Source organism: Trichosurus vulpecula, chromosome 6 (assembly GCF_011100635.1).
Source record: "Trichosurus vulpecula isolate mTriVul1 chromosome 6, mTriVul1.pri, whole genome shotgun sequence".
Classification (NCBI taxonomy): Eukaryota; Metazoa; Chordata; class Mammalia; order Diprotodontia; family Phalangeridae; genus Trichosurus; species Trichosurus vulpecula.
The window spans coordinates 72,470,021-72,486,102 of NC_050578.1; the positions used below are offsets into that span (position 1 = coordinate 72,470,021).

At 35.5% G+C, this 16,082-nt stretch overlaps 1 protein-coding gene across 3 annotated transcripts in view; it reads left to right on the forward strand.

Annotated features, from left to right (window-relative positions):
* The window catches only part of PRKG2 (protein kinase cGMP-dependent 2), a 123,829-nt gene that overhangs the window by 11,810 nt on the left and 95,937 nt on the right, over nt 1-16,082 (forward strand). For all 3 annotated transcript variants that reach the window (XM_036764391.1, XM_036764390.1, XM_036764392.1), the window contains exon 2: nt 14,680-14,846. In XM_036764391.1, the coding sequence (XP_036620286.1) occupies nt 14,680-14,846 (167 nt within the window). The remainder of the gene's footprint in view (nt 1-14,679; nt 14,847-16,082) is intronic.

The window sequence follows — 16,082 nt, forward strand, 5'->3', positions numbered from 1 at the left end:
CAGTACCCAGGGCAGTTCCTGTCTATTAACATGTGCTCCTTGGGTAATTGATTGATTGTTGCCCTCCAAAGCCCCTCCACTTAGGCACCCTATTCACAGCTACTTTTCTTCCTTATTCCTCAAGCCAAATTTTCATTAGCTTAGTCCTAAGTTTTAGGAAAGCAATTCAATTAAACTATAGGAAACTCTTGATTTCTGTGAATCTGTGATACACAGCAAGTAAATCTTCTTTTTCCAAGGACCATGATAATACTTTGTTAAGTCCCCTCTTGATGCTTTTTTTTATCAAAAACCAAGTATTATATGTCATGATATTATGCATATTTTTATACTGTACTAAAAATGTGTACAGTCCCTGTAGTGTCATGTAGGTGATATTATGGTATTTGCAGACAATGCCAGTTGAGTGCAAGCTCTGGCAGGTTCAGTCAATATGGAAAGACTTGATGCAGATAACGTACCAAAGTTATTCGTCCGAAGACCAATTTGGTTAAAGGAAGAGGTGTTGATTTTTCCTTCCTTCCTTCCTTCCTTCCTTCCTTCCTTCCTTCCTTCCTTCCTTCCTTCCTTCCTTCTTTCCTTCCTTCCTTCTTTCCTTTCTTCCTTCCTTCCCCCTTCCTCCTTCCCTGCCTTCCTTCCTCCTTCCCTCCCTCCCTCTTTCCCTTCCTTCCTTCCTTCTTTTCAAAAATCTTTTTTTCTTTCCCTCCCACTTCCTTACATTGTAACTCATTAAATTGAAAATGTAGTAGGTTTTTCTGCTTGTTGCTCAGACATAGAATTACCTCCACCACTTTTCTCCTTCCCCCTTCTTATTCAGCTACCTACTCCTGTAGCTTCTGAGTGTTAAAAACAGTAACAACAAAATACTCTGCAGATGGGCTTTTCTCACTGCTCCCATCATCTGGTGAGCCATCATCTGTTACTTTTCCTTCCTAATGAGTCTTAGAGTTATTTTCTTTTGCAACCATTCTTTCGTTTTGTTTTTTGTTAGTAAAAATTATATTGCATAGTTATCTTTTGACCAGAAGCCTTTGTCTCCATTATGTCTCATCTGAAAGGACTTGCCCATCTTCTTTTCAGAAATCTTTATTGTTGTTGTTCAGTCATTTCAGTCATGTCCGATTCTTCTTGAATCTTGGCTGTCATCCAACATGTGACCTATCCCTCCTAACTTTGTGTCACCCCCAAATTTGAAAAGGATAATCACTCTTCCTTTATCAAAGTTATTGATAAACTGTTAAGCAGTACTTCTGCGTCTCATTACCAGCAAGATGCAATTTCTCCAGACCCCTTTACCCCTCTAGCTCTTGGAAAATAAAAAAAGGAATTAAGTACCAAATATAGAATAATTACTCCCGGTTGCTCAGAACCGAGAAGAGAGAAACTTGACAAAGTAAAATCTTTATGACTTAACCTTGTAGAGGTCTAATTCTTAGATTTATTACTTAGCATCCCTCCCCAATCTGCTTCTGTGCTCCATGGAAGGGACAAAAGATTTTCAGGCTGATGGGGCACGTTGAGAGAACGCAACCCCCCCCCCCACTTCTTATACACTACTGTCACACTCCACCACCAATTCTCAATAACTGATTGGCATAGAAACTATTGATTGCTGTGTTTGTAATACGGACTGCTTCATCTGTCCTTTGGAAGACTAATGACACCCCATTCTTGAGGGCTTACCATAGTGGTACCAGACAGTGCAGACACTCAGTTGGCTTTGTCCTACTGCAGATCAGAATTCCTGAGCTCAAGTGATCCACTAGCCTCAGCCTCTCTCAGTAGTAGGTCTTATAGGTATATACAATCACTACTACCAAAGAATTTTGATTGTTACTGCTTTAGTTTAAGCTATATTTTTGAGATCTGGTAGTATTGTGCCCCCTTAATTCCTACTGGTTTTCATCATTTCCCTTAAGAATCTTAAATTTTTCTTTTTTCCAGATGATTAATTATAATAAAATATAATAACTTAATTATTTTATTTAGCTATATGAAATAACCCCTTAAGAATTTCATCAATGTGTCATAAAATTTGTAAATTAATTTAGGTAGTACCATCATTTTTATTAAAATGGTACAGCCCAACTGTGAATAAATTGGTGCCTTTCCAATTATTTACATTTTCTTTTATTTCATTAAAAAGTATTTTCTATACACAGTTATATAAGTCCTTAATGTGTTTTGGTAGGGTTAACCCTCATGTGTTTTACGATTTTGTAGTTATTTGAATGGAATTTCTTTCCCCCCCTCTCTTCCCATTGGGTTTTGTTAGTAATATTCACAATGGCTAATGATATTTTGGGGTTTATTTTTATCACCTTCTACTTTACTGAAATTACTAATTGTCTTAATTTTTCTTTCATTGAATCCCTGAGATTTATTATCATAGGGAGCATGATGTGATGCAAAGAGTTCTGGATTTGTAGACAGAAGATGTGGATCTGAATCTCAGTTCTGCCATTACTACCTGTGTGATCCTGGACAAATTATTTCTATTTTACCTCTTTTTGACTCAATTTTCTCATCTGTAAAATGAGGGGGTTAGTCTAGATGACATCCAAGGTTTCTTTGAACTCTAAATCTATGATCCTGTGATATCATCTACAAATAGATTATATCATGCCTTTTCTTTTGGTCTATTCTTATTCCTTCAATTTCTTTTTCTTATTTATTTGCAAAAGTTAAGATTTCAGAATTATATATGACGGTTCTGATTGGCTGGCTAAGAAAGTGCTATCTGAGAATGGTATTTGTATTTCTGGAAATATATGGGAGACAGATTCCTGGTCAGACATAAAGTTTAATTAACAAAGGATGATAAGAATTATTTACCAGTTGTCTTATAAATCTAATCCAAAAGGTTTTAAAATGAAAGGAATTGGGAAGGGAGATAAATACCTATACGCCTAATTTTTAGGTTCTTTCTGAAAGGGTCATTTGCACCCATGTAAATCAGTAGAGGTGGGTAATTAACTGTTCTCATAATTCTTAAAAGGTTCTCTATTATGTCTTGAATACAAATCCTAGGAAAATAATAGATCCCTCTATTACTGCATTTTTTTTAATTTAAATTTTTTTTTCAATTAAGAATAATTTGTTTTCTTTCTTCCCTTTCACAATGGAAAACAGAAAAAGATAAAGAAAAACACTTGTAGAAAAAACATGTAGTTTTAAGGCAAAACAATTCCCCACATTGGACATGTCCAAAACTTTTCATCTCGTTGTACATCTTGAGTCCATCTCTCTGCTACAAAAGGTGGTTAGCATGCCTAACGATGTATCCTCTGCAATTTCGGTTATCATCACATTGGTGAGAATTCTAAAGTTTTTCAAAGTTGTTAAGTTTATGATGTAGCTATTATTGCTTAATTTGTTCTGGTGCTGCTTACTTCACTCTGAATCAGTTTGTCAAAGCTTCCTAAGCTTTTTTTTAAAATTTTTTTGTTTTTTTTTTTTTGGAGGGGGGAAGGCAGGGCAATTGGGGTCAAGTGACTTTCCCAAGGTCACACAGCTAGTAAGTGTGTCAAGTGTCTGAGGCCAGATTTGAACTCAGGTCCTCCTGACTCCAGGGCTGGTGCTCTACTCACTGCACCACCTAGCTGCCCCCTAAGCTTTTTTTTTTGGAACCCTCCCTGCCATCATTTCATATGATGCACTTGTATTCCATTATAGTGACATGCTATAATTTGCTTAGGGGCAGCTAGATGGCTCAGTGGATAGAACACTGGGCCTGCAGTCAGGAAGACCTGAGTTCAGATCTGGCCTCAGACACTTAGCTGTGTGACCCTGGTCAAGTCATTTAACCTCTATTTGCCTTAATTCACTGGAGGAGGAAATAGCAAACCACTCCAGCATCTTTGCCAAGAAGACCCCATGGACAACATGGTCACATAGGGTCACATGGGCAGTATAGTCCATGGGGTCACAAAGCATGACTGAACAACAAATAATTTGCTCAGCCATTCCCGGGTTAATGGGCACACACTTAGTTTCCAGTTTATTGACACTACAGAAAGAACGGTTATAAGCACTTTTGTACATGTGGATCCTTTTCGAAATCCTTGGTATAATTGTATAAAAGGATATGCACAGTTTAGTAAATTTTGGGCATAGTTCCAGACTGCTTTACAGAATGACTAGATCCATTCACAACTCTACCAAGAGTCCTTTAATGTGCCTCTTCTTTCACATCTCCACTAAAATTTGTCATTTTCCTTTTCTGTCAGCTTGAACAATCTGATAGATGGGAACTGGAATCTCAAAGCATCTTTAATTTGTGTTCTTTCATTAGTGATTTGGGACATTTTAGAAAATATGCCTATTGATAGCTTGAAGTTTTTCCTCTGAAAACTGCCTGTTTATAGCCTTTGATCATTTATCAAGTGAGAAAAAGCTCTTGTTCTTATAATTTAAATCAGTTCCTTATATGTCTTAGAAATGTGGCTTTTATTAAAAAAACTTGGTTCCAAAGATTTTTTCCTCCATTTCCCCATTTCCCTTATGATCATAGTTACATTCCCCATGCCCACCAATTTTTGTTTTTGTTTTTAATAAACAATCCTTACCTCAAGTAGCTAGAATCTTTGGTTTTTCAAACACTATGCAACTAGATTTGTTTTCTTCTGTCTTTTTTTTTTCCAAGATAGGGCTATTTAAATTCTCTATTTCTTGTTTTACTAATCTAAGTATTTTATATTTTCTAAATATTCGTTCCTTTCATTTAAATTATTGTATTTATTGGCATATAGCTGGGCAAAATAGTTTTTAATATTTTTCTGTATTTCTTCACTTCTTTTTAAAAATTCTTTTCTTGGGGGTTGCATTTTGAGTTTTGAGTTGTTTCTTTCCCTTTCTTCTGACCCTGCATTAGAAAAGGCCAATATTACATATATATATATATATATATACATATATATACATATATATACACACACGCACACACATACACACACACGTGTGTGTGTGTAACCATATAATACATATTTCCACATATCAGTTCTTTCTCAGGAGGTGGATAGCATTTTCCTTCCAGAGTCCTTCATAGTTATTTTGAATGTTCATAATACTCAGAATAGCTTAGACATTCACAGTTACTCTTTGAACAGTATTACTGCTACTATATACAATGTTCTCTTGGTTTTGCTTGTTTCACTCTGCATTATTTCATGGAAGTCTTTCTGTATAGTAGTATTCCATCACAATAATATACCACAACTTATTCAGCCATTCCCCAATTGATGGGCATCCTTTTAATTTATAATTCCTTGCTACCAGATAGAAAGCTGCTATAAATATTTTAGAATATATGGGTTCTTTTTATTTTTCCCTGATGACCTTGGGAAATAGACCTAACAGTTGCATTGATGGATCAAACGGTATACACAATTTTATAACTTTTTGGGCATAATTCAAAATTGTTCCAAAATTGGAACAGTGTACAATTCCACCAACAGTGTATTAGTGTCCCAATTTTTCCACATCCCCTCCAGCATTTGTCATTTCCCCCTTCTATCATTTTAGTCAAACTGATAGGTGTGAGATGGTACCTCAGAGTTGTTTTAATTTGCATTTCTGTAATCAATAATGATTTAGAAAATTTGTTCACATGACTATATATAGCTTTGATTTCTTTTTCCTAAAACTGCCTATCCATAACCTTTGATCACTTATCAATTGAGGAATAACTCATATTATTGTAAATTTGACTCAGTTCTCTATATATTTGAGATATGAGGCCTTTTTCTGAGAAACTGGCTGTCAATTTATCCCTGCCCTCCTGCAATTTTCTGCTTTTTAAATTTTCTTGATTCTGTTGCTTTTATTTGTTCAAAAACCTTTTCATTCAATGTAATCAAAATTGTCCATTTTATATCCCCAAATGTTCTCTATCTCTTGTTTGTTCATAAATTCATTTCTTATCCATAAATCTGATAGGTAGCATGTTCCATGCTCCTCTAATTTGCTTAAGATATCTCCCTTTGTCTAGGTCATGTATCCATTTTGATTTTATCTTGGTAAATGGTATAAGATATTGTCTATGTCTAGTTTCTACCAGCCTTCTTTCTAGTTTTCCTAGCAATTTTTACCAAATAGTGCGTTCTTATCCCAAAAGCTTAGATCTTGGCATGTATCAAACATGAGATTACTATAATCACTTACTACTGTGTGTTGTGTATCTGCTCTATCTAACTGATCCACCATTTTATTTCTTAGCCAGCACCATTTTGTTTGGATAATTACTGCCTTATAGTACAGTTTAAGTTCTGATACTGCTAGACCTCCTTTCTTTACATTTTTTCATTAATTGTTTCCAAATGAATTTTGATGGTTTTTTTTTAGCTCAATAAAATAAATTGTTTTTGTAGTTTAGTGGGGATGGCACTGAATAAGTAGTTTAGGTAGAATTGTCATTTTTGTTATTTTGGCTTGCCCCACCCATGAACAATTAGTATTTCTCTAGTTATTTAAATCTGAATTTATTTTTATAAAATGTGTTTTACAAATCTGTTCATATAGTTCCTGGGTTTGTCTTAGCAGTATACTCTCAGGTATTTTATATTGTCTATGGTGATCTTAAATGAAACATCTCTTACTGTCTCTCCTTGCAGGGCTTTGATGGTGATATATAAAAGTGCTAATAATTTATGTGACTTTATGTTATTGCCTGCTACTTTGCTATAAATCTTTCAACTAATTTTTTAGTTGAATCTTTAGGATTTTCCAACTTTACCATCATATCATCTGCAAAAAGGACAATTTTATTTCCTCACTGCTTATTCTTTTTCCTTCAATTTCTTTTTCTTCTCTTACTGCTAGCATTTCTAGTACATCATTGAATAATAATGGTGATAGTGTGTATCCTTACTTTACTGCCAATTTTATTGAGAAGGCTTCTAGCTTATTCCCTTTACAGATAATACTTCCTGATGGTTTTAGCTAGATACTTCTTATCTTTTTAAGGAAAAATCCATTTTTGCCTATGCTTTCAAATGTTTTTAATATGAATGAGTGTTGTATTTTGTCAAAAGCTTTTTCTTCATCTGTTGATATAATCATATGATTTTTGTTTATTTTGTTATTGATGTAATCAATTATGTTAACAGTTTTCCTTATATTGAACCAGCCCTAAATTTATGGTATTTCTTCATTTCTTGTTCTTTTTTCTTGGTTTTCCTTTTCTTTAAAAAAGAGCAAATTAGATATAAAGATTTGTCTATTTCTTTTTTTTAAAAGGCCAGTTCCAAAGTTTGCTTATTAATTAAATGTGGGGTATTCATTGACAAAGTTTTCAATTTTGTTAATCCCTTCTTAAATTTCAGAATTTCTATTTTGGCATTTAACATAAGTTTTAATATTTTTCTTGAGTCTTTAGATATTTTAATTGTATGCCCAATTTCCTCCCTGAACCCTAGCCTTTCCTTTAAATATTTACCTGCTATTCCATCAGTACATATATGTTAAGTACAGATAGTAATTCATTCTCTATTATCTTTTAGCATGATAAAATTTTCCAATTTTATCTGTTTTAGTTAGCCCTATTTTTGATTTTATCTTTTCTTAGATCATTTTTGCTACACCTACTTTTTTGAGCTGAAGTATAATAGATTTTGCTCTATTTCTTTGCCTTGTCTTTGTGTGACTCTTTATGCTTCAGATGTATTACTTTTCAAGAGAATATTGTTAGATTCTACTTCCTAATCCATTCTGCTAAACTTTTCCTTTTTATGAGCAAGTTCATCCCATTCATAGTTAACTTTAATTGCACATTTTCTTCCATCCAATTCTCTTATGTTATTTTATCTTTTCTCTTGTCCCTCCTCCTAACAAAGAAGGAAATAGTGATGAGAGAGGAGTGTGTTCAGCAGCTATTTTCTAGGCTTCATGCTGTCAGCTTCCAGTGTACTGCACCTCTTCTCTTTCTCTTGCCTAGACTCCAGTCACATGTTCTCACCCATTTTAAACTCCTTTCCATGATCCACCCACCAAGGTTAGCATTTCTTTTGTATATAACTAATCCCTCTTTGAGCCTACCCTCCTTATTATTCTGTCCTTTCCTCTCTCCCAGTTCTTTCTTGTTTTTTTTTTTGTTAAGTTGAATGTATTTATACAAAAAACTCTGTCTTCTACCTTCTTTTGAACATTTCAAATGTAAGTGGAGTTGAAATACACCTGCTTTCCTCACCCTTTTCTCCTTGTTTGCATAATCTTCTAATTGAAAACCTTCCCTTTCTTTCCCACCCTCCCTTTTCCCTAGAGTATTTCTTTTTTCATCTCTTTCCTTCTGTTTTTAAGATCATCAAAAGATAACAAAACTATTCCTAGGTCCTCTGCCTTATTTAACTACCTAAATGCCCCCTGATGACATTTGGCTTTTGAGGGGACTCTTGTATCATCTCTCCCTATTAGGATGTAACTTCCCCTTCTTTCTGTATTCAACTATCTAATGCTCATTTATATCTACCTTTTTATATTTCTCTTGTCTCCTGCATTTGTATTTCAAAGTTTCTATACAACTTGACATTTTCATCAGTAATTCTTGGAAGTCTTCTATTTCATTAAAGGCCTATTCATCCCCTGTAGGATTATACTCAGATTTTCTGGGTAAATTATTTTTTGGTTTTAAGTCTACATCTTTTGCCTTTTGGAATTTCATATTCCAGACTTTCCTCTTCTTTATAGTGGTAGCTACCAAGCCCTGTGTCATCTGACTGTGCCTCATTAATATTTGTAATCTTTGTTTCTGTCTTCTTGTAGCATTTTACATTTAAGTTGGGATCCTCTAGATTTTGGCTATGATATTCCTGGTTATTTTCAATTATATATTTTTCTTTCAGGAGGTGACTGGTAGATTCTATTTCACTTTGACCTCTGAGTCTAAGAAATTTGTGCGGTTTTCTTTTATGAATTTTGAAATGATATGTATGCTTTTGGTCATGGCTTTCAGGTAGCCCAAATTATCTCCCCTTTTTCTGTTTTCTAAATCATTTGGCTTCTTTATATGAGATACCCTATATTTTCTTCTATTTTTCCAGCTTTTGACTTTGTTTTTAATATTTCTTGTTTTCTCTTCACATCATTAATTTCTGTTTGGTCCATTCTAATTTTCAAAGAATTTGTTATTTGGATGAGGTTTTGTACTTTTTGTACTATATTGTTAATCCTCCTTCTAAAACTTTCCTTACATACTCTCATTTATTTTTTAAATGAAAATGATATTTTTGTTTTTCTATCACTTTTATTTCTGAATATTTCTCTTCCCCTCCCCTGCCCAGGGAACCTTGTAACAAAAACTTAAAAAGAAGAAAGAGAACAAAAAAGCAGTTTAACAAAATTAATGCATTAACTAAGTCTGACGATATGTATACACAGGTATAAAGGATTATTAAAAATAGAAAATAGAATCAAGAATTAATAGCCTAATTTTTAGGAGAAAAACAGTAATATGAAGTGTGCTATGGGATATATAAAATTCTGTAACTAGATCCAACAATTCAATCATGCAAGTCTAAGGTAAGGAAAACCTGGCTTGGCAATAGCTCAAGTGAAAAGGGTTAAGGAGTTTTAGGTGATAACAAATTTAATATATAGAGTGTGACTCAGCCACTAAAAAAACAAACAAAGAACTAAATTATAATATTAGGCCCCATTACTAAAAGTATAGTGTTCAGATCACAGGTTATAATGCTTCTTCTGTACTCTGTTCTGATCAGACTCCATCTGAAGTATGATTAAAAATTCAGATTTGGATTCTATCTTTTAGGAGGGATGTTGAAAAACTAGAGTATTCAGAGGAGGGTGTTTAAAGGTCTAAACATCATGTCTTGTGAGGAATGGTGGCTGTAACTAGGGATGTTTTATTTAGAGAAAAAAAGACTAAGGGGTGACACATCAGCTCTTTTGAAATAGATGACAGCTTTGGGAAAGGTAGCATAAGGTAACAGATAGAATTAGAATACTGGACTTAGACTTAGGAAGAGCTGAATTCAAATCCTGCCTCAGAAATTCACCCCAGGCAGCTCCCAGTTTTAGTTTCCTTATCCATAAAATGGATATAACAATACCCATAGTACCCACCTCACGATGTTGTGAGCATCAAATGAGATAATGTTATAAATCACTTTAGAATTCTTAAAGAACTATACAAATGTCAATTATCGTGAATTTCAAATAGACTTTTTCTGTCTATGGAGACCAGAATAAGAACCAACAGGTGGGACACATTTTTGGCTCAATTTAAGAAAGAACTTTAAAAAATAAAGAGGGAGGTGGAGTGGTTGGATAAGGAGATAACAAGCATTTATTAAGCCCCTACTGTGTGCCAGGTGCTGTGCTAAGTAAATGCTTCACAAATATTATCTCATTTGGTCCTCACAGTAACTCTGGAATTAGGTGCTGTTATTATCCCCACTTTATAGATAAGGAAGCTGAGGCATACAGAGGTTACATCACTCGTCTAGGGTCACACAGCTATCTAATATTAGAGGCCATATTTAAACTCGTCTTCTCGACTTCAGGCCCAGCACTTTAATATTTGCACCCCTAGTTACCTGGGTAGAAAACAGGGAGGGACATTTAAGGAGGGGAGAAAAGAAGAGAAAGAGAAGGGAAAGGAAGAAGGAAAAGAGAAAAGGAAGGAACAAAAGAAAGAATGGGGAAAATGACATTTTATCAACTAGAGTTGTCCTAAAAGGAAATGGGCTGTCACATGAACTAGTGAACTTCCCATCTCTTGTCATATTTTTGGAAGGTTAATTAGTTATTGGTCAGGGATGCCATTCCTGCCATTGATTGAGACTCACAGACTATGCGATATATGATGTTCTATGGTTCTATTAACTTCCTTCTGACTTTTGATGACCAATGTTCTATTATTCCCGTCTGTTGCCCTCACTAATGGGTGAGCTGAGTTCAATATTGCAAGAGTTAGATATTTTTTTCTCTGTGTAGAATACATAAATGTCTACTTCAAGTCCCATGGTCCCTGTTTCAGCAACAGATACCCAATGACTCATTTTACCCTGGGCTAGTTATTCTATTGATTTCTTCCTTTCCTGCTGGATTTCTGCTTCAGTCATGTGAAATGCTTATTAAATAAAAAAGAAATGAATCTCTTATATCACTACATATGTTTGGCAGATATTTATCAGGTTTAATGGTGTGAAGTCATTTAGTCCATCTCATCCCAGGCCTTGTTGCTAACCAACGGCTAGTGGGTTAGCCAGCCCGATTGTACACTTCCCTCTTCATTCAGAATTTACCGAATTCAGCATCAGGTGGTAGAAAGCATGAGACTTTTGAATTGCTCTTTCTTATTCCTTCTTTTCTTCACACTCAGGTCTGTGTTATTTCCATATTTTTCCTATGCATCTTTCCGAGGCTCATGGAGCTAAGAACTGAGTAGGGTGAACATGAGGAAATCCTCAGTAATTATGTGAACAGAAGAGTTTAAACCATTAAAAACCTTGCAGAAAGATCTTTCAGGGTTGTCTCAACTTTTTCTTTACTCACTTTTGACTCATTTTTAAAAAATTCAAATTAAATTTTTTTCAATTAACAAAAAGTTGCCTTCTCTCTCTTCTACCTTTTTTTTTAAACTCCCTAGCCTCTTCTTTAATTTATAAAAGCCTCTTAAACTCTTTTTATTTTTTATTTTATTTTATTTTCTCAGCCAAGGGAAAAGACAAAGTTTATTAGGGATTCACCATAATGGGTTGTCTTAAGAAATCCCACCCTTTGTGATGCCTGTTTTCACAAGCAGGCCAGATTCAGTCTAAACCGAGCTAGATTGAATCTGAGCCTCTTAAACTCTTTTTAAAAACCTCTTGCCTTGTGTCTTCAAAATTCTAGTAAAACTTTTGCCCAAGATATCATTTTGTCATTGAGGATTTGTTTATAGATGTTTTGGGGTCATTCTCTTTTTTCAAGTTTGTGACTTGAGCATCTCTGTCTCAATGTCCTTAAATAATTCTTTATTATGGAAGTCTTTTTAAAAAATTCTTCCAGCCTACTTAACTTCAGATTTTATACTAGAAGTCATATTGCACATTTCTGGAGGGAATGACTGGGTCCTGATTCCTTAGTGTATTGATTGTTGTGTTATACTAGGATTTCACAGACAACTCAACTTTGGGATCTTCAAACTCGCCTCCCTCCTTAAGTGATCTTATCTAAGGCAAAGTTTGATCACTGTCCCCTTGCTCTTAACTTTGCAAGTTCCCGACTTTTGCATGGTCAGGAACACACTTGTGAGCTTGCTCCTGTTTGGAGTGTCAGTAGACTTCTACTGGACTCAGCTACTATTGTACAGCTGGAAAGCTTTGCTGGTGTGGGCTTCCAGCCCTGGTTGTCCCATGGTAGGCTTCTGACCAGGCTTGGGGCTGAAACTGAGACCCTGCTCTGCTCCTGGGATCAGAGTCACTCAGCTGTTGCTTGCTTTGTATCTTTTTCTTTGCTTAGTGCACAAGCTAGGGCTCATCTCTCTGGAATGTCAACACTAGGCATATGTTCCCTCTTTGAAGCTAAACAGACCCTGGGATTGGGTAACGAGCAACAGAGCTTGCTAGTTGGCACCTGTTTCTGCAACCTGCATGAAGCCAGACTCCTTTCTGTGGGCCTGGGACTTCTTATTGCTCTGGTTTACTGCATTGGTCATCTTTTGTTCCCTGCATTGGGATTCTCTGTGAGGTCATTCTGTCTAGATCCCATCACCAGGTTCTGCAAACTTTTCTGTCTCCCTTTGCCAGCTGGGGCTAGAAGTATAACTCAATTTGCTTTTCTTTTATTGCTACTTATTGCTATTATTGCTATTTTAAAAATTCTCCATCAGGTGTCTTGTCTAATACGCTTTCTAGAACTCTATGTAGGAATTGTGGTGGAGAGCTTGTCTGTACTTCCTTCTACTGTTTTATCATCTTGGCTCTACCCCCTTACTTCTTTTCTAGTTCTTTCCTCACGAGGTCTTATTTCATTATTTTATAACTCTTAAAAAAACTCCATTACTCCATTTCCTGTAGCAATTCTTGTTGACCTCTTAGTGGAGTTTTGTTGTCTTCTATTTTTCTGTCTTGGATATTGCCGGCATCATAATAACTATGGATGATGGGAGTTTTTGTTGTCATTTTGTTTCCTCATTCTTCTAGCCTTATTAACCAAATTGAGACTTTGGGCTGTGGCCAGGCATTCTGAACATCAAGAGGGTCTGTCGGAGCCTTGGTTCCCATATGTATTCTCCTGTTTCCTAGTGCTGACCTGAGATGGATCAGTCTGGGTTCCTTTAAACTTGTCATGTGCCATACTCAGTCTGTGCAAGGGTAAAGCCTGATTCCACCTCTCCTGGTCTGAACCTTGTCAGCTGTTGATCTATGTATTTGTCTGGGTGACAGTACTGTAGCCTTGACCCAGCCCTGTCAGATAGGGTGTGCAATGAGGGCTTGTTTATGGCCTGGATGCTGCTATGTTGTAGAAGTGATTCTTACTTTGTTCTCTTCTATTGCCTCTGATTTCCCTTCCAAAGCTTGGATTCTGTAATAATTGCTAGCATCAAAATTCCTCCTTTGTGAAAGGGGTTGGTCCTTAAGATCCTTTCCAGGTCTAAAATAATATGTAAATGGAAAGGAAGTCAAATAAATATAATTTTAAAGCCCCTTCAAAAGAGATGAGACTAGGGAAGGTCTTAACTTACCCATCCATGACTATGCTTGAAGTGAAAATGTGGGTAGAAGGAAAGTCTAGAATAAAAACTTTGGCAAGTCTTCCTGCCATCCCAGTGGCACAGAATAGAATGCTGGGCTTGGAGTAAGGGAGCTCTGAGTTCAAATCTGGTCTCAGACAATAACTGTGTGACCCTGGGGAAGTCACTTAAATTCCCTGTCTCAGTTTCCTCAACTTTAAATTAGAGTAATAATTACACCTCCCTTCCAGGGTTTTTGTGAGTATCAAATGAAATAATATTTATAAAGTGCTTAGAACAGTGTCTGGCACATAGTGGGGCTTAATAAATGTTTCCTCCCTCCCTCCCTCCCTTCCTTCCTTCTTTCCTTCCTTCCCTTGCTTCTTTGCCTAGCTTCCTTTCTTTCCCTGCCATGTGTACCGGGAAAAGTACTTTAAGCAGTCAGTGATATTTCAGTTTTCTACTCTGAAGAACAAACCTTCATTTGTAGTGTTTAGAAGATCTTAGAAAGAAGAAATCTTGAGAAAGGTGATTTTGAATGTCAACCAAAAATATTAATTTAAAACCAAAAATAACAAAAATGCATCCAAACTTTTCCAGTGGTTCTCCAAAAAATTTAAGTACCACAATTCTGTGCATGAAGTGCTTTGTTCATCTTTGAAAGCCCTCAGTGACATGAAATGTAGTTTCTTTCCATTGGCAGAAATTCCTCATCAGCAAAACACAACGGTATAATGGAAAGAGTTGGGAGGCTTGGGTTCAAATCTTGGCTCTATTATTTAGTACCTATGACCTTGGGCAAGTCACTTAACCTAAACTTTCTGGGTCTTACTTTCCTTATCTTTAAAGTGAAGGGGTTGGAATACATAGCCCCTAAAGTCCTGTAAAGTCTAATTCTATGGTCCTCTATGTTGGCAGCCAAACAGAAAAATTAAAGTAAAAATGATATGAAAGGTGACCTTGTTTTTTATTTCCTGCAAACTAACATTCCTTTTGTATAACACCAGTGACAAGAAGCTCATCACAGATGCCCTGAATAAAAATCAGTTTTTGAAGAGACTGGACCCTCAGCAGATTAAAGATATGGTGGAATGTATGTATGGAAGAAACTACCCTCAAGGCAGTTATATTATTAAGCAAGGAGAACCAGGAAATCATATTTTTGTATTGGCAGGTGAGTCTTTGACTAATTAGGCTCTTGATTTTTATAAACAACAATTATGTTGTTGGTTGTATTTTGATGTGTTCCAGAATTTAAAAAAAAGTTCATGAATTTTTCTGAGGTTAGCAATTTTTTTGTTGTTTAGTCATTTTCAGTTGTGTCTGACTCTTTGTGACTCCTTGGAGTTTTCATGGCAAAGATAATGGAGTGGTTTGCCATTTCCTTCTCCAACTCATTTTATAGAAAAAGAAACTGAAACAACCAAGAATTAAGTGACTTGCCCAGGGTCACACAGCTAGTAAGTGTCTGAGGCCAGATTGGAACTCATGAAGATGAGTCTTCCTGACTACATGGCCTGGCACTCTATCTGTGGAGGAAAAAGTAATACATAAAACCTGCATTCCATCCCAGAGATATCAGCATTGCTTATTTCCTTCTCACTCAAAAAACACAAAAGACAATTTGACTTGTAGTACTGCAGCTAATATTGAAATTCTGATGTTGACTTTCTTGGACTAAAATAAACCATTTTTAATATACTCCAAAGAAAATTACCAGTCTTTTGAATGAGAAGTTGAAACCAATCCATACATAGACAAATGCAGTGAAATGTGGCAGGATTAGAGCTCTTCAATCCTTTTTATAAACCACTAAAATATTTCCCTTCCTGTCCCATACTCCTTTGTGGAAGATTAGGAAGACAGTGAATACCACTGGATTTGGAAATAGAAGCTAAAAAGGGAGCAATTCTGTAATGAAGATGAATCATAAGTATTTATTCAACCCTTTGTTTGCCAAAGTTTGAAGCTAGCCCTAGTTTGGACATTGGAGTGCAAGGTACCAAACTAGGCTACTAAGATTGGAGTGATGAAAGAATTATTTCAGGCTGTTGACTTTTATTTATGCTATTCTCTGATTTGAATAGTCTAATAAATGAGTTGACTGGGTTTGGTCCTTGAGGCTCTAAGTCAAGAGTACATGTTTTAGACTCAAACATATGATAAGTATGCATATATACAATATACATGGATATATGTAATGAACTTATATACACATGCATATATATGTACCTATATATTCCTATTCACATTTCATAGAAGACTGATTCTGTGTTTTGGTTATCTGAACAGATCAGTTGCTTAAGTATTTCTGTAAAAGCAATTCCGTTTGTTCATGGAACACTCACTTTTCATGTCTCTTCTGGATCCTTTTTGGCTATTAGATTGCCTGGAGGTTATAGTGGAAAGA